This window comes from Conger conger, chromosome 2 (assembly GCF_963514075.1).
Source record: "Conger conger chromosome 2, fConCon1.1, whole genome shotgun sequence".
Classification (NCBI taxonomy): Eukaryota; Metazoa; Chordata; class Actinopteri; order Anguilliformes; family Congridae; genus Conger; species Conger conger.
Genome location: NC_083761.1, coordinates 9,827,871 through 9,851,259, shown reverse-complemented (window position 1 = coordinate 9,851,259; position 23,389 = coordinate 9,827,871). Strand labels below are relative to the sequence as shown.

General features: G+C 41.9%; 1 protein-coding gene across 6 annotated transcripts in view; it reads right to left on the bottom strand.

Moving 5' to 3' along the window:
• The window catches only part of sh3pxd2aa (SH3 and PX domains 2Aa), a 97,496-nt gene extending 74,480 nt beyond the window's left edge, over positions 1–23,016 (bottom strand). For all 6 annotated transcript variants that reach the window (XM_061232816.1, XM_061232819.1, XM_061232820.1 and 3 more), the window contains exons 1-2: positions 22,352–23,016; positions 11,326–11,406 (exon numbers count right to left, since the gene is read on the bottom strand). In XM_061232816.1, the coding sequence (XP_061088800.1) occupies positions 11,326–11,406; positions 22,352–22,423 (153 nt within the window). In that variant the 5' untranslated portion in view covers positions 22,424–23,016. The remainder of the gene's footprint in view (positions 1–11,325; positions 11,407–22,351) is intronic.
• Between the last annotated feature and the right edge of the window lie 373 nt (positions 23,017–23,389).

Below are 23,389 nucleotides of genomic sequence, written 5' to 3'. Positions count from 1 at the left end.
TTTTGGTCGACTCGATGATAAAAATAAAAATAAATTAATAGGAAAAACAATTGGATTTTGTAAAATCCATATGCCCGGGTTTATTTTTTATCTTGCAAGCAACAATGTGTTTAGCATAACAGGCCTAAGAACTATGAAGTCAATTTTAACTAGTGTGACATAATTATTTTTTCCCCTGCTGATCTGATAACATTTGCATTTTTAAGACATTAAAACCAAGCTCTCAAAACGTAAAAGAACAACTCAAAGCCATGTTCAAACACTCGTAAACTAGCCAAGAAGGGATTAGCGAAATAACAAATGTACAGATACAATTTTTGCTGCATAGTTTGTGGCACAAATAAAAATGTTTGACATGTACATGGCATTGGTTATAGAAATATATTTGATGTGCCAGCCAAAAAACATCAAGGTTAATCCAATCGACGTCCATCTAAAACTACTCTGCGTTCAGCAAAAGCCAAGCTTACTCCAACGATGGCCAAGCTTGGAAAATATCTATGAAACCCCAGGACAAAAATGTAAAGTTCAGTTCAAAAAATTGAGAACGAACAAATTGGTTGCGACGTTTCATATAATTTCGACAGACGACGAGAAGAATAAAACGAAATCATTAATCTTCGCAATAATTTTTCTTTTGGACAGCAAATGGCAGTAATTGGTTCCTCATTCACCCAGCGCGTTTTCACTACACGCGCACTATATAATCTCATTTTTATGAGGGCTCTGGCTTGGCCGCTCGCAAGTTGGGAGCCTTCTCTCATCATCTCCGGCGGACTGCTGGTCCCACAGCGGCTCACCGAGCCACAGACTGCCGCCTCACCCCTGCAGCAGTACGGATCCAAGTAACAGGTGGGTGGGCGAAATCCATGGCAGCTAACGAACAGGTGGCGATAAAGATTACGCGGAAGGGGTGGGAATGGCTCTGTTTTCAGCCACCGGCGTCCGATGGCCTCGTTAAATCTCCTCGAGGAGCGCGATCCTGGCTCAGAGAAAAATGTTCAAATGTTTACGCTTCAGCGGCTGACAGTGTGCAGTGCGGACGAGCTGCATGGAGCTTTCGAACAAAGAGAGAGAGGGGAGACGAGTTCAAACGAAAAGCAAGAACTCCCTTTCTCTCTTTGTTTTACTGACTCGTGGCCAAACTGAGTGTGGCGCGGTACACACTAACTAAACAAGGCCCACTGTGCCGAAAAGAAAAGAACTGGCTCAGCGTGCCTGTTTCTCGTGGTTAGCCTACTGTAAGCAGGGACAGTGCTTCTATGCTCTTGAATATAATTACATTTTTTTATTTTCTATACAGTTCAGTTCATGTACACAACCAAGGAAATCTGAAACTATTTGACTACCCTGCCTGCCCGTTTCCAAAGGTCATTCCTGCAAGTCATCCCGTGATTATCTGATGTCAGTATGCCAGTGACAGAGAGTAATTAATAACCTTGCGTTCAATCTGCCTCATGAAATCTCATTGGTGAGAAGTAGTGCAATGTGGAAGAAACCCCCCCTGAACATGACTGGGGATCAATTTGTTGGTAGGATGAAGCTGGGAAATGCATCCCAACCTTATTTGGACAGGGAAGTCACTAACCACACTTCCAATGAAACCTTCAGGCTTTTTTGAGTGCTGACCTTTCTCCTTGCTTAGTACTTAGAACTGTTCCCCACTATTAATGACATCTGTGTTTTTTTAATCCTCCTACTCTTTTCATGGGAACAGTAATTTTCCAGTCTAAATGAAACATGTCCCATCACATCACAAGTCCAACAGTCTAAAAGGCAGTGTCCATCCCTGACATGACTGGGCTATATACCCTCTGCAGAACCACATAAATAGTTTCAATGACTGGATTGTGCATGAAGAAAAACTTCAACTCCCAGTCTGCACCATGCCAAATGAAATATTTAAGCTGTGAACAGGCTAACCTATGATATATTATAACTGGAAAAGAACATGTGTACATGTTTCACCAACCAACCTTTTTGTGTGACTGGAGAAAGATCCAAATGTAGCAGAATACAGATGTTAACAGAGTTTGAAAAATGAAAAGAAAATAGCCCATAGGTAGTGACTGCTGGATCATGTTATTGTAGACCTAGAGAGAAATGACTGCATGAAAAAACATGGTGATGTAATTCCAGAAGGAATTATTTTATTTATTTCGATTTCAATAACTTTCCTCATCTTAGTCCTTTAAAAACATTTTCTATCATGGGATCCCGCCCATGAGGAGTAATCACAGACAAAGAAAACAAATCTAAGCACAATTGAAGTACTTCTTTCCGAATCATTGAAATCACGGCGGAAGGATGCATTTCTAATTCTCCAAAGGAATTTTAAATACACAATTATTAACAGCTTAAGCTATGCACAATAGGAATTGACACGGAACCAATGGTGAGGATTCGGTCTTTTTGCCTTCAACTGCGCGCCAGGTCACGTGCTGCACACCCCCACCCCAACGAAGAAAAAGATAATTAGCACTATAATCTCAAAACGAGCTGGATCCAGTGAACGGGGACTCTGTACGGGATAAGTAGCTAGACGAGAGCCCAACACGCCTCACGCTTCCTGCTACACATCGTGTGACCTCTAGATTCACTCGGCTGACCAACCCCCTCCCTCAGCCGAGCTGCGAGATGAAAGGGCAGTTAATGAGGAGGTCGGGTACGGAGCCCAGTTCTGACACTGAACCGTGCAGCCTCTGCTCAGTGTGGCAGGACTGCATCCTTTACGCCCGCTCCGTTTCATCTCATGACCCAGTTAACTGACAGAACCATGTGATTCCTGCACGCTCTATCCACATCACGAAAGGAATGCAAAAGAAAAATCTGAGGCCGGCATTCAAAAATGAAGAAAAGAGCAGAAACATTGTCATCAGTCGTTTATCGATAAATAGATAAATGTGTAATGGCACTGCAGTATAATTTGCAGGAAGTGCCATCTTAACCATACTAGAATTTTGATGGAAATTGACTTTTAAGTAAATGTAGTAGACCGTTCAAAGTAATGAGTGTCTTTCTCATCATTTTTCATTTCTTTCACAGAACCACCCACATTGTTCTGTTGCCAGTTTTATACAACAGGTGGAGTTTTTTGATGGCAGCCATTGTTCACTGAAAAACAATGAGCTGACTCAAAGGCATTCTGATTAGTTCCCTGTCAGTGAAACTGATGCTTTGCCTTGGCAGGCAGATATTGTCAGTAGTTACTGACAATAATAATACTCATAATCAGGGTGAGCAGAACAGAAACAACTAAGAAGGAATCTTTTGTGGATAACAGAGTTTCCAATGATGGGCCTGCAGTCAACTACAAATGTCACTCGCAGTTGTGCACTATATATAGTTGACCCAGTCCTGACACAATTCCGATAAACCACAATTATTCCCAGAGCTAAATATAGCGTGACAGTACATTAAAGCAGAATGTGTTGCCAGTTAAATGCATTACATTCACCCCAGAAAGCTTCAGTTTCAGAGATTTTTACATTTCCAGTGCCATAAAGTAGTCTGTGGTGGAGGAAATTGCTCAAACCTAAGAGCCCAGAACTCCTCCCAGACTCCTCGAGGCCACCGTTTTGTCTCACTAACTCTGGGCTTTTGCGTGGCTACTTAGCAACAGGTGCAGCGATGCGGTCATGTCTGACTCTCAGCTGCCAGGGACCCCCGCAAATCTATCCGCTATCCGCCATTGGGGGGGTACCCCAGGGAGAGCCCTCAGCCTTGAGACAGGCGCTGCAGAGTGAGCCTTGCTTCTCCCCGGAGTAAAGGCCAATTCCAGACTAATCTCCGGACACTGCCATCCGTGGCCAAGCTGGTCGTTTCGCGACCCCATCAGAGGCAGGAAGATTTACCCCCCCAAACCCCTCCCATTGCCACACTGATATTATCACACGCAATAGTCACTGGAGCCACTTTATCACGCAGCCAAAACAGGACGCTCAAGAAAGCACAGACCGATGTGCTCCTGACACAATACAAGCGTGAGAACCTGTTCACGCCCACTGATGGGGGGATGGTTGAGGAATAATGTTTCAGGCAGCACTCCACCCTGTGCTCATGACTTGAGTGCCTTGCATCTCCCATCTCCCATCTCCCAAAAATGATGTAGGCTGCAGAGTATCAGAGCTTGTCATACCATATGCCATTGCTGCTATAGTGATTTATAAATATAGTAAAACAGATGCACAGCAGCAAGCTGCATCCCACAGAACTCCGTCATAAGAGTCACACAAAATGTCACATAAATGAGTCACACAAAATGACCCCCTGATTAGTCATGTAATTATCGCATTTATGTATACTTGTTTTATTATTCTTAGCGTTATATTTGCCAACACTAATATGCTGCTTCTTGGTCAGTTTATTATCTCAGGGTTCAATTTTATGTCAATGTGGTTACTTGGAACTGTACTTCCCTCTAGGGTTTTCAGAGTACTTGTCCCTGGTTATGGTTTATTGTACGTCACTCTGGATAAGAGTCTGAGATCTGCCAAATGCCTGTGATGTAATGTAAAAAAGAAAGATTCACACAAGCCTGAGCCAATCTTTTACCTCCATTTTTTTATTTATTTGCTTTGTCAGTTTTAAATCGGTGAAGTTTGGGTGTCTACTGTATCAGTGGCCCCTTCTGCACAGTATTGTGGGTAAGCAGACCTGCTTTGTGTTTTTACACAGACCAGTGTAATCAAACACCGAGACAAGCCTCACTCCACACAAAAGTGGAGTTTACTTTTCCCAGGTAGAGCTGGGGTTTCAGAGCTGCACTAAAGGGGACACAAGACCAGCTGTTTTTTGAATCCATTCATCTCCTGTCTGCAAGATAACAGTGTAGCTAGAACTCTTTAACCCTCTGTCACTAACAATGCAGCCCAAACAAGCCAGTCCTTTACAGTGATTAATACTGCTTCTCACAGACCCCTGTTTTAAAGGAGAAAAAGGGCTTTTCAGAGCTGAAGAGAAATAATCCAGAGCAGCCATCTTGCTGCAGAAAGACAAGTTGTACAAATCCAGACTGTCAACTGGAATACACTCTCAACTTTTAGATCCTCAACCTGACTTTTCCCTGCAGATCCAAATCAACTGAAAGTCTGAAAGGGTTGATTATGTTGAAGATGTTGTTAGAAATTAGAAAATGCTGTTGAGAATGGTGGTTTCAAGCCTACTCAGACACCCCGAAGACACTGAAGGAGTCTAAAATTATAGAGGCTTTCCATGGCCTCAGAATTTTTGATGGCAACTCTTTCCTCAAGAATCTTACAGGGCTTTCTTTTGTTATGTAAATCCAACAATGTACTTAATTGCACAACACAGAAAGCATATTTGATCTTGGCTGAGAATCAAGACTGAACAGGAAAGCCAGTAGCTTTATATATAAATACGTGTCTTGGCGTGTAATGAGTCCCATAGGAACACTCAGCCCAACAGCAGGAGCTGTGGAGGAGACAACGCAAGCGCACGCCAACACAACATTGCTCACAGGAGGTACATTGCGCACAAACCATAGCAACAACCATCGACTCATCACTTACAAAGAACAACCCCTGTAGGAGTTGGAGGCACAGGCAATTTAGCCAGGCTGGAAGGAAGCAGGTCCCAGCTTGTGGGGGGAAAAAAACGACAGAAGGAGGGGGGAGAGGTGGTGGGAAGATAATGTGATAATCCCTGGGTAGACCAGGCCTCAGGTTCTTCAAAACACTCCACTGTAAGAGGGACGTTTAAAGAGCTGTGTGTGAGTCAAATGCCATTTACAGAGATTTTTCTGCATTGAAGACCTGCAGGGGTGTTGTTGGCAATGCAATGCTGATCTGTCAGCAGTCAAGTATGTCAGTTCAACCGCAAGAAAAGAACATTGAAGGTTCTGTGCACCTGCGATCTAGAGCAGCACTGAGAAGCCAGTCCTGGACTGATTCTGTGAACATATGGCTTCATCTTCCCAGCATGCACTGGACACTGTGGTGAACTAACAGATCACCAGATCAATTCTTTGGCTCCAAATTTCAGATTCCTCCTTTGACACAAGGCTAACTTTCTAATCTGACGTACCACAAGATCAAGGACCGCCGTTCTCACGCCATTTTGAAATATATTATAATGTAATAGTCATCAAATTCATGTCACTAATTCTCAACAGTTTCAATGAAAAGGGTAAGACAGAACTCTAATCAGTAATTGTAACCAGATGTTCTGTTGGGCCAGTTTTACAGCACAATAAACACAAGTAAGAACAAGATTGGTGAAGCGCTCTAATCTGCTAGCTTACTCACAATAATGTCTTTTTCATCTGTTTGTGTTTCAAGTCTAATAGTTTTCTAACCACAGATGAAACGCACACAGATCTTTCGGAAGTCTACCTCAGTAAACAGGATGCTCCTTCTCTCCGGAGGATATAAACTTCTGTGGAGCCATTTCCCTGGCCACTGACTGTGACTCCACTATAAGCTGTGTGGGCGGAGGGTGGAGGGCGGCACACATCAAAGACCAAAGTGGCTTCAATTTAATGCTAAAAAAACCCCCAATGCCAGCAATAGAACAGCCTCCAACTTTGGCTCTCCAGGCTACTAAACCGTTACACACCGCACTCAGGTAAGTGAAAAATGAACGCAGCCTTGAAAATGTTATTTTGAGTTTGAGGGCGAACCAATTTGCCCTTTGATTGACTCCCTGCTTGGACCTTGAGCACAGCATCGTGGCTGACTAATACGGCGTGAGAAAATGAGCCTGCCACTGAGGAAGTATTTCACAGGCCATACCTCCTCTGATAATGGGTCGGGAGATTATTGGAGCAAACACACACAGGAAGGGCCTATTTGTACAGCATCAGTCATTGGAGATATATTAACACATCAAAGTGTTGGTTCAAGGAGGTGGGGAGCTGGCACACACCCCAAACCAGCTGCACACCTTCATTCCCCACGTTCTAATGCGTCACTGCCTTCTATGTCATCGCTAACCTTCATTGCTTGGGAAATGGGAAATGGACTCCATTTGACTTCCATGTGTTCTAATCCACAGAACACTTAGAAATAAAGGTACGGAAAGTGCCTATAAATGTCCAAATGCTTGTCACTGGGGCAGTGCCCAAAATTGTACCAGCAATAAATAATTAATTGGTACATTTGTTTTTGCTTGGAAAACATACTCAGTTGTAACCAAAGTGAACATTACTGCACTTTCAGGGTACATTTGGGAAATTTTAAGAATGTACCTCCACTGTCACTTTTGAGTGAGCAGTGGCCAATAGAGAGTGATCAACTGGTTGAGATTACTTTCCAAGCCTGCTCTGAAGTGCAAAACTGAAGTTTTTTTTCTTCTTCTTCTGAAAAGTGCAGTCCCCTGCCTCACCAAGAGGCCTGTGTAATGGAAACCTACAAAATTATGCATTTTTTCTCACAGTAAATACAGAGTATTTTTGGGTTGATGCGTTCAGAAGCAGTCTTCACTGCACTCAAGTAGGCGATTGTGCTGCAGAACAACAAGCAGGCTGTGTCTGAAATGTAGGTGTCCGACCCATCGTGGCCAGATTTATCACATTTTGAGAAAGTCCATCGCACTGGCGGAATAGGCTTTTATCCAGGCCCTGAACAAAGAAGTCCCTTCTCAAAAGGTCCTGTACAGTACTTTGAAGGCACATGCTAGGGGTGAAAGAACTGGGCTATTTAAAAGCATTGAGCTGGCAAAAAATAGTACGTAGGCACAGGATTTCTAGAACATAGCTTTTAGAGCCTGATATTGTGTATGCGCTCTTGGTCAATACAAGTTTAAAATGACAGTTAATGCAGAAACTGTCTCTTTAGAATGGGCCATGTAAGATGAAAGAATGACCACAGCCCGTTTCAAATGTGCTTCTGAGTGTGTGAGTATTCAGAGCAAGTGACAAATGTGACACCTAGAATTGCTTGAGTGCTTCAAATCGGTCTCAAACTTAAATATGCTGTCAGATCTCAGCATTAAAATGACACACAATGTCACAAAAAAAACAATCACACACAAATCAGAGTCACACTGTTACCACTCCAGGCCCTTAACCACTCTGTGCTTTTTAATATCAGTTTACAGTTAAAGGCACATTCCTTTCGTGTGCAGTCCCTGAATTAAAATGCCTCAAAGTCGCCGGCAGACATTCCCCCCGTGCGGCCTCTTTCCCTGTCACCGGTCCATCAATCTGGCTGGCACCAGTCTGGTGACCTCATGGTCTCCTCACCAGTACATCGACAAGAAGCATTAAGAACAATAAGAATGCAATCTGAGAAACACATCCTGATATATGGGTCGCAGGAAGCTCATCCTCTGAAATCACTGAGCTCAGGGGAAAAGAATCAACTCAATAGCCAATCAACACACAATGTAAGAAGATCCTTCTGGAAAGTGCAACACAATACAAGTCATCCCAAGTCATATCATCTGGAAATCAAACTGGAAGTATTCCTTCAGGAATATTCCATATGACTGCAGAGCCCTGGAATCAATGACGCCTAGTTCATCCTAAAGCTGCGTCCTTCTGCCCGGGATGGAGTTCCACAGTGATCATGTTAGCCTGTCAGGTCGGAAATGTGTTTCCGCATACATACAGTATGTTCTGGAAACTGATATTCTTGGCAGTGCCTCCATGGGACGGGGTGTGTGATGAAAAGATTTTCCCTTTCTGATGCTGAAGACAGAGTGGCAATCATTTTCAGCACAGAGGACAGGTCATCAGTACGTCTGACCTCCCCTAAAGGTTCTGTCGTTCTGCCCACATTCCATACTTTCTATCTCTTTTCCTAGTTGGACCATACAGTGCCCCAAATGGCTGTTTTCACCAGGTTAGCGTCAAACGTGTCCAAGTTGCAGGATCTCTTGAGATGTCTGTAGATGATAAGCCCCAGCCAGCTCGGACTCAACAGGATTTTTCCAGCTTTTCCGAGAGATTTGCTGGATCAACTGCCTCAACGCGGACCCAAGAAGATCATTCCTAGGCTTTCTAAGGATGACTGAGGACATGACCTTATCCTAAGTGTTTTCAAGGGCACAATATCAGCACAGCTGAAGGCACCGATTGTTTTTTTTTCTGAAACAATAATACATTCCCTTAGGGGGCCTCAGGTTGTGGATGGGCCAAGATTCAGAGTTCGTTGGGTTCATACAGCTGCTGCAGAATCTCTAAGGGATATCATGTCACATCAGGCAAACAGGCTCAGCTGGTCATCAACACCATCCATGCAGTAATAAGTACAGCAAATGAGAATGAGCCACTGGTAAACCGGTCATCTATTTCCACAGGAAGGCTTTGCCCACATAAACAAATATCTATATTTTATTACAATGTATTGAAAGGGCTGTATTTTCCATGACCCAATATGGATGTATATACTCTCAAATTAAAGCTGTTTTATTTCAAATCCATTATGCTGAAGTACAATAAGTCCAAAAGAAATTGTGTCACTGTATGCACAAGCAGTATTAACATGCATTGCGATAAAAACAAGACCGTCATCTCATTCATTTCTGGAATCGCCGAAAGACATCAGCAAGGTTGTTAAGTTGGTGACCCTCCTTTGTGATGGATGGTTATTATTTAGCCTCTTCTTTCCTCCATTTTGGGAGCGATCAGTAATGGAGTGGGGCTTTTCCATTTCAGCGAGGCCCCTGCGGTTATCAATGGGAGCTTTCAGAGTTAGTTTCCTCCCTGATTGAAACATCATTTCCTGTGGAACACACTGTGACCATTGAAATGTGTGTTCTCCGTGAGCCACTCACATTTGCCAGAAAGACCAGGAGACCCCAAACACTCGGTTGCAGTCTCCCTCCCTTTTTTACACACACATACACATACACATACACATACACATACAACACTTATGCATATGAACTTAGGAGTTCATATGAAATACATTTCACATACCCTATAAATCAAACTCCAAAGACAATGGAGCTAAATCTTTCATCTTTTCATCTTTACATTCAAAAGAGAGGACTGTCAATAAGAATGAACAGTACATCAGAAATCCCCACATAAATGGCACACTTCAATCCCTGTGCTTTGTCCTATAAAACAAGCTGCACAAAGCTTCCATCTGGATTTAGTAGTATTTTGCAAAGTATTTTGAATTATCATGGGGATTCATTTCTGACTATACTGAAATAAGTACAAGGTTAGATGTTGATAGATATTAGATAGAAGTCTTTCTTAGACGTCTGAACCTAAAGTTACAAGTCATACTTTTCCTGAAAATAAATTGTGTGCATTTGTATGTATTGTGTACTAATACATATTTCTCATGAACTGATTTTGCTGTTCATGAGAGCATATCAGTTTAACAAATTCATGCAAATGGAACATGACCAATAACACATACTCTCCTTGGGTGTTTACACTAGTCTTAATTCTGGAGTACATGTACCATGAAATATATACCCAGGCAGGGGCCAGTCTCAACCAAAATCACAATAAGACACTTGATTTGGCTAAAAGAGGACCAGACAGAATTAGGCTTTTTATGAACTTGTGGAATGAGAAGGTTTTCATTTTCACAGTTTCCCAAATACAGGGATCTACGCATTTATGAGCGAAAAGAGCTAAAAATATCAAATCGGTTTAATTAAAACCGGTATTAAAAAGAACATTTACAAAATTACACTGAAAGTATCCCCCACTAGATCCATATCACCAACTAGACAGGCATTTAATGGATGTGCAACTTCAGCTAAGCCAGAGGCAGTAGCTACTGTTGCATATTTTTCAAGGACTGTGTGCATCTGCAATCTCTTATCCATGGGTGTAACCTGTAAACAAACTGACTTCCTCAACCACGCTAAATTGAAAGGATTTCAGACACATGTGATTTTAAAACTGCACTCAATTACTCATTGGCAAATTACTGTACACAAAATGTAATTGCTTAAATTACAATTGAATAGAAATTGAATATGGCAGCAGAAATTCAACTGGCAGCAGAGATTATAATCTTCCACAGACTGAAAAGTCTAGTATGGAAAATGACACAGAGATGCTGCAACATGGTCTCTTTCATATAATCCCCTTCATTTTCCAAAAAACTAAATTATACTATTTTCTTGCACCCACACAAACAAACACGAGAATTCACAAGCACTGCTGTGCCAAACAATATAATGGCTGTTACAGGGACCATGAGAGGAAGCAGGTGATCTGGAATGAATCTGGATTCAGGTATACCCGTTGATCTTCAAAGACAGCGTAAGCCACCATTTTAAATGGCCCGTGGCTGAATCGCCAAGGTTCGCTTCTCCCTGTGGGCAGTGACAGGAAGGCCTTACACGAAACTGAGGAAAGTTAAAAAAACGAGCTTAATTATTATTAATTACCTGTAGGTCAAAGAATTTGCTGTATCTCCTGTAGATGACATGGGAGCTGGAGTCGGAGTAGGTGACTTTGATGAGATACACCTACGAAGAGAGAACACAGTCACAAATGCATGTGTTACATGAACGCCGATCGTGAGTGACATCAGACACAACGCCCACAAAGTGCTGATTAATGCCTGCAGACAGGAAACGATATGGGCTGGACAGGACTGGGCTCTGATTGAACTTTTCAACACATGGAGAACTTGGCTGGAGGCACTGACTGAGTGCTGACTGGAACATGTAGGGGTTAATGGAGGTGAGACAGTCTTTATCTTGAACCATTTTGCTCTGAAGTAAACTATCCCAGGGTTAGAGTAAGAATCCTGGGCACTTCTCCTTGAAGGCTCTGGAGACACTGGAATCCGTTAGGGCATTCTTGGGTGCCAAAAATGTAAACTGTGAGAATATAAGACCATGGCTGACCTGACATTGAGATGTGATGCTAGCTCAGCAATCCTGAGGGTTGATACTACCAATGCACATTTTCTCTTTCACCAGACTGGCTAAAAGCTTAAGAGACCCTGGTAGATCATAACACCGCACACCACTTTGTTTATTGTTTTCAAATTGCGTGCACAACAGGAGGTTTGCATTCTGTAATACTTTGTTTATGCATTCACCTGCCAAATAAAGCCTTCTTGCAGAACAAATGAACAATCCCTGCCAAGCCGCAAACAGCAACAAAGGCTTGTGTCCTCGAAATGCAGCTTAATTGTTCTCCATCCGGTTCCAGTGGTGCTCATTCTATTGGCCGATTGACGGAATTTCCCCAACAAATCACTGCTGCTTTGCATTTTACCAGGGCTCCAGTTTGACCACTGTGTCTCTGCAGGGCTCAATAATAAGGAGTGCCTGCTGGCCTGGGGCCAGTATGAGATTGGTTCAGGCCAGTTGCCCAATTGGGCCAGTACCCAATAATTGGCGACATTAGCTCAGGTGGTAAGAGTAAGCAGTCGTATGGCAGTTGGAGAGTTGCCAGTTTGATCCCGCTCGATGTGTCGAAGTGTCCCTGAGTAAGACTCCTAACAACCTCCAATAGTTCCTGATGAGCTGGTTGTTGCCTTGCATGGTGTGTGAGTGTGAGTGATTGGGTGGCTGAGAAACATCAGTCACCTAATCACTATATAAATGCTTTGGATAAAGGCGCTATATAAATGCAGACATTTACCATTTACCATTAGGCTTTAGCCCCACCAGCCTGCCAGCGGGAGGAGAACAGGCAAGGGGGAGGAGAACAGGCAGGTTGGGCAAACGGGAGGGCAAGGGGTGAGTAGTCGGGAACAGCTAACAGCTAATCTGACAGCGTGCAACACTGACATATAAAAATAAAACAAAACCCATTTTTTACTTTCCCAAGCAACATGACCTATCCAAACATGCATTAAGGGTTTCCCACTGACGCAGTGAAACCTTCTCACCAATTAATCTTACATCATCTGTCTCGCTGCCTGCAACACTCGCACTGTCGTTCTGAACCGGGAACTTAGAAACGAAATCTGTGCCAAGTCAAAGCTTATTGTCACAGGCGTGTTTCTTCTGGAGAAATGCGTGTTATTCTTGGCGGTGTTCCACGAGGGCATTCTCCCTCTCGTGGAAATGTTATTATACAGCTACCGTCTGTATACCAACTGTCTTCCAGTTTTGGGGACGGTACAAACCAATGGGTAAAAGGTATCATTACATTACATTACAGTACATTACAGGAATCTGGCAGACACTCTCATCCAGAGCGATGTACAACGAAGTTCATACCAATAACAAGGGACAATCCATCCATCCATTATCTGAACCCGCTTATCCTGATCAGGGTCGCAGGGGGGCTGGAGCCTATCCCAGCATACATTGGGCGAAAGGCAGGAATACACCCTGGACAGGTCGCCAGTCTATCACAGGGCACACACACCATTCACTCACACACTCATACCTACGGGCAATTTAGACTCTCCAATCAGCCTAACGTGCATGTCTTTGGACTGTGGAAGGAAACCGGAGTACCCGGAGGAAACCCACGCAGACACGGGGAGAACATGCAAACTCCGCACAGAGAGGCCCTGGCCGACGGGGATTCGAACCCAGGACCTCCTTGCTGTGAGGCGGCAGTGCTACCCACTGCACCATCCGTGCCGCCATAACAAGGGACAAGTGCACCAAAATTCTAGAGGGAAGGTATCAACAGTAATGTTCTGAAACATTCTAGTGTGGTGACAGTGACTAAGGTGCTTATTCTAACGATTGTTTTCAGAAGCATCAGTCATCCACATCTCTTTCTACTGCTGGTTCTTCTTTGTTGCTTTTCTTGCTGTAACATGGTCGAAAATGTCACAAATTTCTGAAGCTCTCAACATAAACAATACAAAAAAAAAATGCTACTGAGGCACAAATGATTCCTGACACATCCTTCAAGGGACTTTCCTGAAATCTACGTGAACTGAGAGAAATAATGCATACGCTCAAACCGCTGTGTGTTTTTTAGAGTATGCAAATGTCATCCAATGCTGGATATGTCCCAGCATGCAACAGGGTTGATGTGGAGCAAACGCACAAGCCAGTCATATTTCCGTAGTGTTTCAGGACATTGCGTTTAAGTGCAGTAGTTTAAATAGACACAAGCTTATCTGACACCATGTGCCCTGGAGTGGCTGAAGAGAAGGCATCGATAGAGGCACAAGGGGCTTTCTGATGTGCGCACTCAAAGACTGACTCAAAGCAAGTCCGTTATAAAAAAGCCTTTGACCTGACCCACATGCGAGAATATTCCCCCCCCCCCTCCCTTTGGCATCTTAATTCTAATGTGTAGCAAAGCCACGGCGGGGGAAATTTTGGGCTCTAAGAAAAGACCACAGCCCCCCATGCCAGATGGATCTGTCCTCCTAACAACCACGATGGAAAACAGAACCAGCTAAAGCCACCTCCAAAAATATCAACGCTTACCCTCCGCAAACCCTACCCTGAAATAGGTCACATAATTCCCAAGTCAGCAAATTAACAGGCTGGACCCACATCTTATCAAAAAACACCAGTTGCTTTCACAGCATATAAAAGTTTTTTTTTTTCACCAGGTTTCATCTGAAGCAATGGTGAATAGAGCTGAAGTGCAAATATGTTTATGACTGACATCTGTAGCTTGTCAAAATACACGAAAACCACATGTCACATAAACAACGCTTGCCAGAACACTGGGAATCTTGTCCAATCACCAGGTTGTACAATAGATTTGTATGTAACTCGATCATGAGAACATTCATTTGAGACTTTTAGCAATCAGAGGTTTTCCTACACAACAAATAAACTCCATTAGTTTAGTATTTCGCACCACAGAAAATTAAACCAAGGTCAGAATGATTGTCAGCTGCAGGCCTCTATCCTGAGAGCCCTCTCAGACTCGCAGATGGGACAATCTCCTCCTTTTGCACTAAAAGTGTCCTGAAAAATGAACTCTCTCATTCTATAGTTATGAGAATACTTGCCATCTTTATCAAAGGAAGCTGCTTTTTTGTCCGGCCCAAAAAACTACACACTGGCTGTAAAAGGACACAGATATCATGGCACAAACACAACACCAACTAAAACATACATGTCTGGGGTGATTCTGAAACTGTTACATTTCTTGGTGATCTCACTTGTTTCTTAAAAGAATGGCAATATTCCAGGAATCCAGGAATATTCCAGGAACCCCAAACATGGTTTGGGGTTCACATAAGCAATTGATTTTAATATATAGCACAAATAGGAAGATAAATAGGCTATATGCACTCCAGGTGTAAAGAGTCAAGATAGGAAATAAAGAATGAAAGCACACATATTTATCTATGTCCACACATTCATAGTTATTCCCTGTACAAGCTCATGCATGTTGGCTCACAAATCAGGAAGTACCTTGAACCAATGACTGACATCCATTACTGTTGATTAACAACTATAATCAATATGGCAGAATTTGAGATATAAATGTAGGGTAATTTAATTTAAGACACAGGAGCATTATTTTAACGATCATAACTATTTTTAAGTTAAGCGAAACATTGAACATACTGTATACTGTAGTGAAGAGGTTGAATTAGTAGCTAATAGAGTATGGAGAGCCCAACCAAGTGCTCTGCATTATGGAGTTTCATAATTGAATTCCTCAGGAAGAGCAAGCGTGTTGTAAATTACGTCTGCGAATGCCATACATGCTGAAGAGTTCTGAATACGACAACCAGGCTGACACATGAATGAATTATTTCAGCCTTTTATGATCCACGGACAAATCACCCAGACACAAAGGCATCAAGGGGACCCCTATCATGACTTCAGAAGGGTTATATTTCAAATGAGGTTTTATATTTGGAAATATTTTCCCAAATCTATATATAGTCACTGCATATGAAGTCTGGCCAGGGACCCATTACAGTATTTTCACAGACCCCCAGGAATCTGCAAACCCCCTGCTGAAAACTCAGGATTTAGCTTAATACTGTACGCCAACTGACCTAGATAAATATGGCTGCGTTTGTAACGGGAGTATTTCAGCATCATACAGACTGAAGTGTCTTCACTTCTCTTAAGCATATTAAATTATTCACATAAAACCTGAGTCCAATAAAAAGGTACATTCAACAAATAACAGTCATAGTTAAAGGATCTTAAAACACCTTCAAAACTACAAACCAGCTGTTTCTTAGGACAAAACTCAGTAGGGGTTAGCCTGAATTGCATGAAACTAAACTGAATGTTTCTTACAATGGATAACTCACTTTCGAGTCATTTAAATCAATATGAAGCTGAAAACAAGACAAGACACATTTAACAGAAGAGATTACCTTCAGCCCATCACTAAACTTCATTGTGTAGCACAGTGGAAAACACAGCCTATTATTTAACTCTTACAACTGATAACTCTACTCAACACAAAAAGTTCAGTTATGCTATGTGAAAATCAAACAACATTCAACTATCCTATCTCCCTTATTAAGCCTATGTTTTTTTGTGCAGGGTCAAGCTATTCTTCTGAATGCACGTCATGAAAAACTAAATATATTTAGCTTTTTGTTTTTAAATTGACATGCAGTGTTTAAACTGGGCCCTCTAGTTCAAACCAAAGTTATATCCATCACTATAACTTCACTCAATGTTTTCTATTTTTTTTAAAAGCTTATAAAACTCCGTACAAGGCCATAGAATACAGCAGTGAAGTGTTCAGTGTAATCTTTATACATGTATTGCTCATTATGAGATAACCCCATTCGACTGCAGCTCACACCACTCCAGGAGCTCATACAGTATGCTAGCCTACTTAAGTGGTTTCTGTCCTATAAACCCAATTTCTAAAGAAACATTCCACATGTGAATTATTCAAAACGAATTATTCAAATGAATGAAAATGGAAGCGTTTCTTGAAACAGCTGGGGCACCGTTAGAAGTTAACGGATTCAAATTAAATCAGCTCATTTTCCAATCTCAGCAGGGCAGCAACTAGCATACAGCTTTAGCTTTATGCTCCGATCACGATAAGGAGCAACCAGGGAGGGAAAGAGAACGTCATAGGAATCTGTGCTCAAACGTACTTTTGCCGAATGCAGAATTACCCTATTCAAACAAGAATGGCTTCATTCAGCAGCCACTGTCCAGACACATGCTTGCAAACAAAAGCCCTGTTCATTCAGTAGAGGCATCACACAAAGAGGAGCGAATAAAATAAATGATAGCACTTCATTCCATTAGCGTGTTATAAGCACATGAATCTGGGTTGGTAATATTTACATTTTATGAGTGACCTTTGTTCACGGCAAGAGCTCGATGATAGCAACTTGTGGTTTCATCAGTTCTAAGCATTGCCATCTGCAACCAATACAAAGACCACCTAAGCCTCATTGTTCACCAACTTCTTATTAATATGGATTTTTCAAATACAAAAGCAGTTGCAAATATGCCCAATACTGTAACAGACAAATTTGAATGGAGAGAAAAAGATCACTTACAGTTTTCGAAGAGAACTTTCCCTCAAGTTCCCAGCTAGTGATTAGAGACAAAAAGCAAAGTAGGCTTCAGGAGGAGTCTTGGCGGGCATGGCCTTGTTTTGGCGGGCACTGCCTGTGGGTCTAGCCACTTTAAACACTGAACCCCGCCTAAAATTCTATGTTTGACTAAAGTTATAAAACAGTCACAGCCATATTTTTATCCTTAACTTTTTTTTTCTCTTTTTGTGAATACTGGGAAGTGTAACCCTTTAAATGCATGCATGGTAGTCCTACTTTCAGGAGAGATTGGATTACTGAGTAGATTAGGCCATTTTGAAAACCCGAGAGTTATAATTTAAGTTATATCTTTTCTGGAAAACAACTTGAATGCAACAAAAGGCACTAGCCTATATACATAAATGCATACTGTGAATATACATAACTCCCTTTCTGACAGACATATACTAAAAATTATGTTCTAAACCCAGCTGCAAAACAAAACAAATCCCAACAACTAAACCACTAAAACAATTAATTCTGTAGTGGCCACCTTTCATTGATTCACCTTTCAAGGCCTGATAAACCCGTTCTCCAAATGCTAAATTTTTGACTAGACGGAAGAGGTGTTGTTGATGAATCACAGACTGAACAAGCAGGACTTTACGTAAGCGTTTGGCGTGTCTTTCCAGTCAAAACTGTGTCCACTCCCCATTTCTCACGGCACTATAGTCATTTCCAATATTTCCTCAAATAAGAGCACCCCTCCCCCAACCCTCTACCCCCCCCTCCCGCAGACTGAGGACAGGAAATGTAGCCTGGCAAACAGCATTTTCCTGAAGGGGATTAAAAAAAGTGTCGATTCAGCTGAGACTTCCTCCCTATGTCCGACTGCGTTATCATCTCAAACAATTAACAGGGACTTTAATTTCCCCCATTTTTACCACTCCCCATTTTCAAGCAACATGCTTTAAATTTAAAGAGCACTTAAAAAGAGCCACAAAAAAAAAAGATACTTGCTCCTGGTTATGGGTATACACTTTGTTGTACGTCGCTCTGGATAAGAGCATCTGCCAAATGTCCATAATGGCTTAACAGTAGTAGTAATGGCCTACTCTCTAGTCCAAGGTATAAGGCCAGCAGTGTGGTCTGACCTTCTCTGGAAATTTCACTATTAAACATCAGAGTCTTTTTTCCCCACATTTGCTCATTTCGCATGTTCCAAGATACATAAGCTACTGTTCGCCATGCTGTCCGTAGCACGTGAAAATAAACAGCGGGGAAACGCAGACGCTGTGTGATAACAGGGACCTCTGTGAGATATTACTGAACTGGCACACAGCCACAATACTTTCTCAGGAGACACATTCGAGACCTGAAAACACAACTAGGAATTAGTGCAGTCTAGTCGGCAGGAGAATAAATGGAAATATGAATGTCATTTCATGATGTGATGGGAATTTTCCCATGTAAACATTGGTATTTGTAGTCCCTAAAGCCTACATTTTTCTCATCTTAAAAGCACTTAGCAGTGAGATTATTTTTAGAATCAACTCACATATAGCTGGGAAGATAACTTTAAATTGAATGAAGATCATGAAAGGAACATAATCGCTACTCACATACCTGAAATGAAAAAGTGAGAAATACACTCAGAGACAATATGTTGTTGTGCTTTGGCTTTGTTAGGTGCACACAAGTCCCCACATGTTGTCCAAAATCATAATCTGTCCACAATGCAATGCTGGATGTTGGAATGTACACTGATAACACATCTGATGACTTGCAAAGCCAGCATTGTTAGCATGAGGAATGCTAAACACAAACCTGGAACAAATATTTGCACAGGATCAGTATGTTTTGCCTCCCAAACCAAGGTTCACCTGTAACAATCCAATCACGGTGGCCATGACTGTTGCATTATGGGTGCATTCCAGAGCTGCACAGCTTTTAACTGACTTCACGGCCGCATGCAGCTCAGGCTCAATAAGCATTTTACTGACATAAAACCTTCACCTTCAGGCTCCTAAAAGCACACACACTACAAATATTCCTGGTATTTTGTTCTTGCATGTCTGAAGTGGATCGGTATTGGACCCCTCATTTTCTTTGCAAAAAAATCGGTGAGGTTACATTGCAGTCATTGCATTAATTTGTTTAGGAACAGTTAGCCTAATACTTCTCATTATTAGTCCCGGGAAAAGGGACACTCGGGTCAATTGGATCTCTTATAAGTGTAGCTAACGTTTAGAAATGCTTTGTTATTCCTGGCATCTTTACCAAAGATTATTACAGTCATGTTCATTCATCAAGTGCAGTACAGTACTAATGTAGCCTCCTGCTTAACAGAACATTGCTGCACTTTGCTGTAAATAGTGATAAAAAAACCGTTCTGGGAAAGGCAACTCTATGAAAGCAAATGGCCCTGCATCCAAAAAAAAAAAAAAAGTGAGACAAAAGCCAACAGCTACAACATTGAACAGACGCAAAACCCCCCTTCTCTCCCCACGAGCATGGGGTCCCTCGTAAGGTGGGACCAGAGACCCAGAGTGACGGAAGAGAGCGTGAACAGAGCACAATGACTTCACCGATTCGGACGTCAGCGCAGGTCCTGACTCACTGGCTCACTCACCCCTGGACACTGAGACACTTCCTGCAAAGACCTGGCCATCAACTAGGAAACAATGGCCACAGGAACCTTCACAGAAACCTACAACCTGCTTTGACCGGTGACTGGAAGAATAGCTGAAGCGTTTCTGCTGATGTGACGAGGTGGCCTCGCTTTGCCTGCTAAAACTTGCTTAGTTAGAAGAATCCATTAATACACATGAAGTTAGGGTTTTTCTTTGTTATATTTTGGCACCACAAGGAAATCTTTTCCTCAACAAAAGAGGTACCTGTAACTTTGATTTTAAGCAAGTATCAAATGTCTAAGATCACACTAAAAGCCAACTTATGTGACAAAAAAAAGAAAAAAAAGAAAAAAAGTGTTTTTCACCATTAGGTTAAATCAGTGGCATAGCATGATTGAATAACCTTATTTCTTAAGAACATCAACCTTTCAGGGTCATGCAAAGGTTAGAATAGTGTCTGACAGAGCAGTGTCTGTGAAGGCAACTCCACGAGAGCCTTTTCAGTCCTTCTGTGAGCGCCCTCTTCGTCATCCTCTTCTTCTGAGGAAACGTCGTATGCAATATCTCTAGTGCATCAGGACATTTTTCCAAGCATGAAGCAAACAAGGGCTTTTCCCTTCATTCTCATGTGGGATAAACATTTCCAGCTGTTTCGCCAAATATTGGCCTCTTCGGCTTATTCTCACGGGCTTTGAACGAGGCGGGGGAATAGCACTTTCCTCTAGCATGTTCTCACAAGGCCCGGATCTCCCTAGAGAGGGAACCAGAGTAGATTGGCTAAACCCTATGGTACAGGGATCGGCACTCCTGATAGGCCACAAGCTGCATGTGACCAAACAGATAATTTATGGAACCCATAATGTGTCCAGATTTCTACACGGTAGCCTATTTGAAGCTGCACGTTAACATGAGTGCCCACTCCCTAACTGAGAATCTAAGAAGCTTTCTGTCTGAAGTTTAGTGTGTTTACTATGCCACAATTAGTCCAACATTGGAAAATACATTAGACACATTAGATATCCTGACACATAAGAGTCATGGTCAAACTGCTGACCTTCTCCAAATCAAATTTGCCATCGTGTCATTTCATTTAAGTGACAAATTGAACATTTTTTAAATGGTTGATTTGTTGCTTGCAGCATGAGGGTGACGTTGAAAAATGGCATACTAAACCTTTCAATGAATTAAAATAAATGCCATCGGAAGGATTAACTAAGAAGCTTTTGTGCTCAATCAAGTAGCCCCATCTCAGTAATTTCCTAGCCCACTAATCAATCAATGTCACTGTCTATGGAGTATTTTTAAACATTAGGCACCTGATAAGACTGACATGGAGGGGTGATGAATGTCCCGAGCCATTAGCATAATGATAGTGACATACAGCTATCACCATTAGAGGTCCTGTCCAACACTGGCACCCAGTTAGTAATCAAACCTGATCAAAAAATGTACAACATAAAAATACATGCACATACGAGTCTCACAGAACAAATATTTGCATTTCCAGCACATACTTGTTTTGCGATTATTATCTTGGAAAAGATTTATTTTCTCTCTTGACTGTGTGCATTTTTAGGGATTTCTGCAACAATGTCAATGGGGTTTATAGTATTTACTCCTAGACAATAACATAAATACATGAAAAAAATAACAGCTGGTGTATGCATCAGGAAAATGAACATCGTCATATCAAAGAGGTTTTAAAAATAATGAATTCCGTTTCGCTTGACTGCAGTACAGTCACCACCTTAATATTTCAGAGGCACGTGTATTTCAAGAGTGGTGGTTAATGGGGTCGGTCTGCCGATGGGTGGAATACAAGCATTAAGCTGAGAACACCTTTTAAACAAACAAGGTACCACTATAAAGCTGCCATAAAATCTATCACTTCTTGCACAATAGTGTTCCATGAAGCAACCTTTGACTTATATTTATATATATTGACATATTTTCACATTTTCCTGAATGACTTGCCATAAATTAGTAGCTAGGTTGAGGTCCTACATCACATTGCAAAACTGTGCGCAACTGTACCAATAGCAAACGAACTACTGCAACTCAATTTTCCAGCAGCGAACTTAAGCCATCTCCGACAGATGTGTCAAACAGACACAACTAATAATAAGACGATATTCAGTAAAATTCTGACTCCACATAACAAACGTAAATATCTATTTTGATATGAAGCCCAATGTTTATGAGCCACTTCCTGTTGCATTGCAAATAACGTAAGTAACTTGATGTTGTTGGTGTTTTTTATGAGCTACAACTTATGTACCAATGTCCATTAGTCTACTGCCCAGATATGCATATTTTTCTGCTTTTCCTTTATCATATAGCCTATGTATATAACGTCTCTATGTGCAGACTAGCCACCACTAAGGTAAACACAATAGATTCAAGTAGTTTACTTACGTAGTGTTTGGAAGGATTGCGCCTCTTTTCCACGTCCACGACTTTCACATCCACAACTGTCCTAAATTGCATCTTGAAGCTAGATGTATATGCAAAATATACTTCAAAGTATAAACCCAGTTCCAGTAAAATCAGTTAAGAGTTTGTTTATAAAATCACGAGGATATATGCCATGAGTGATTATGAGTTTAACAACGCTCGTTTTCGCCCCTTGGAAATTAACGTTTTCCTAGATGTGGATTGAGCAGCAAACTGGATGATAAAGCGAAATTTATTGTAGGCTACGTTTTGTAAATTAGCTAGTCCACTAATCCGAACGACACATATTTAATGCCGCCAGTATTAATCTAACTCCAATTTGGAAAAGTTATTCGCATCCTGATCACAACTGGTGGTCGCGTGTTGAAAGCGGCATCCTCACTGTCGAGAAGTGAGGTCCTTTGTGTGGTTGACAATGGCTCGTTCTTCAGCCTGCACTCTCAATACGTTACGGTCAAAGGAAACAAGCCGACTGGATCGCCGCAAAACGCCTGGAGTACGGCTAGTTGTGCCTATACGTCCGGAAGCACAAAGCGGTGTGGCAATGGGATGGGCTTGCCCTGTGCTTTTCGCCTGGTGAGACCGAAGGCTTGCCACTAGGAACAAGGACTGGTACTCTGCAACAGAAGTCTTGTAGCCCAACTCCTCAAAAGAATGTCGGCCTTTTCTACAAGGATAAAAATGTTATCGTGATCATGAATTAATTAACACCGGAGTGCCTCCATTAACAATCAGGGGAGAGGTCCTGCTTGACTTAATTTCTCGATAATTCAGCATTGTGCTTTTTTTTTTTTGTCCTGCCATTAGCCCAAATTCCTTCTAATGTGTAGTCATCTTTATTTACACGGACTCATACAATCTACAGTCTTCTATGGATCGACTATTAGAGCAGTATACATTTTTGTATATAACATACGATCTAGATACACATACCTTCCCCACACATTTAGTATATTCTCCGTTTACAGCGCTGTATATTCACTGAAGTAAAGCAGTCGC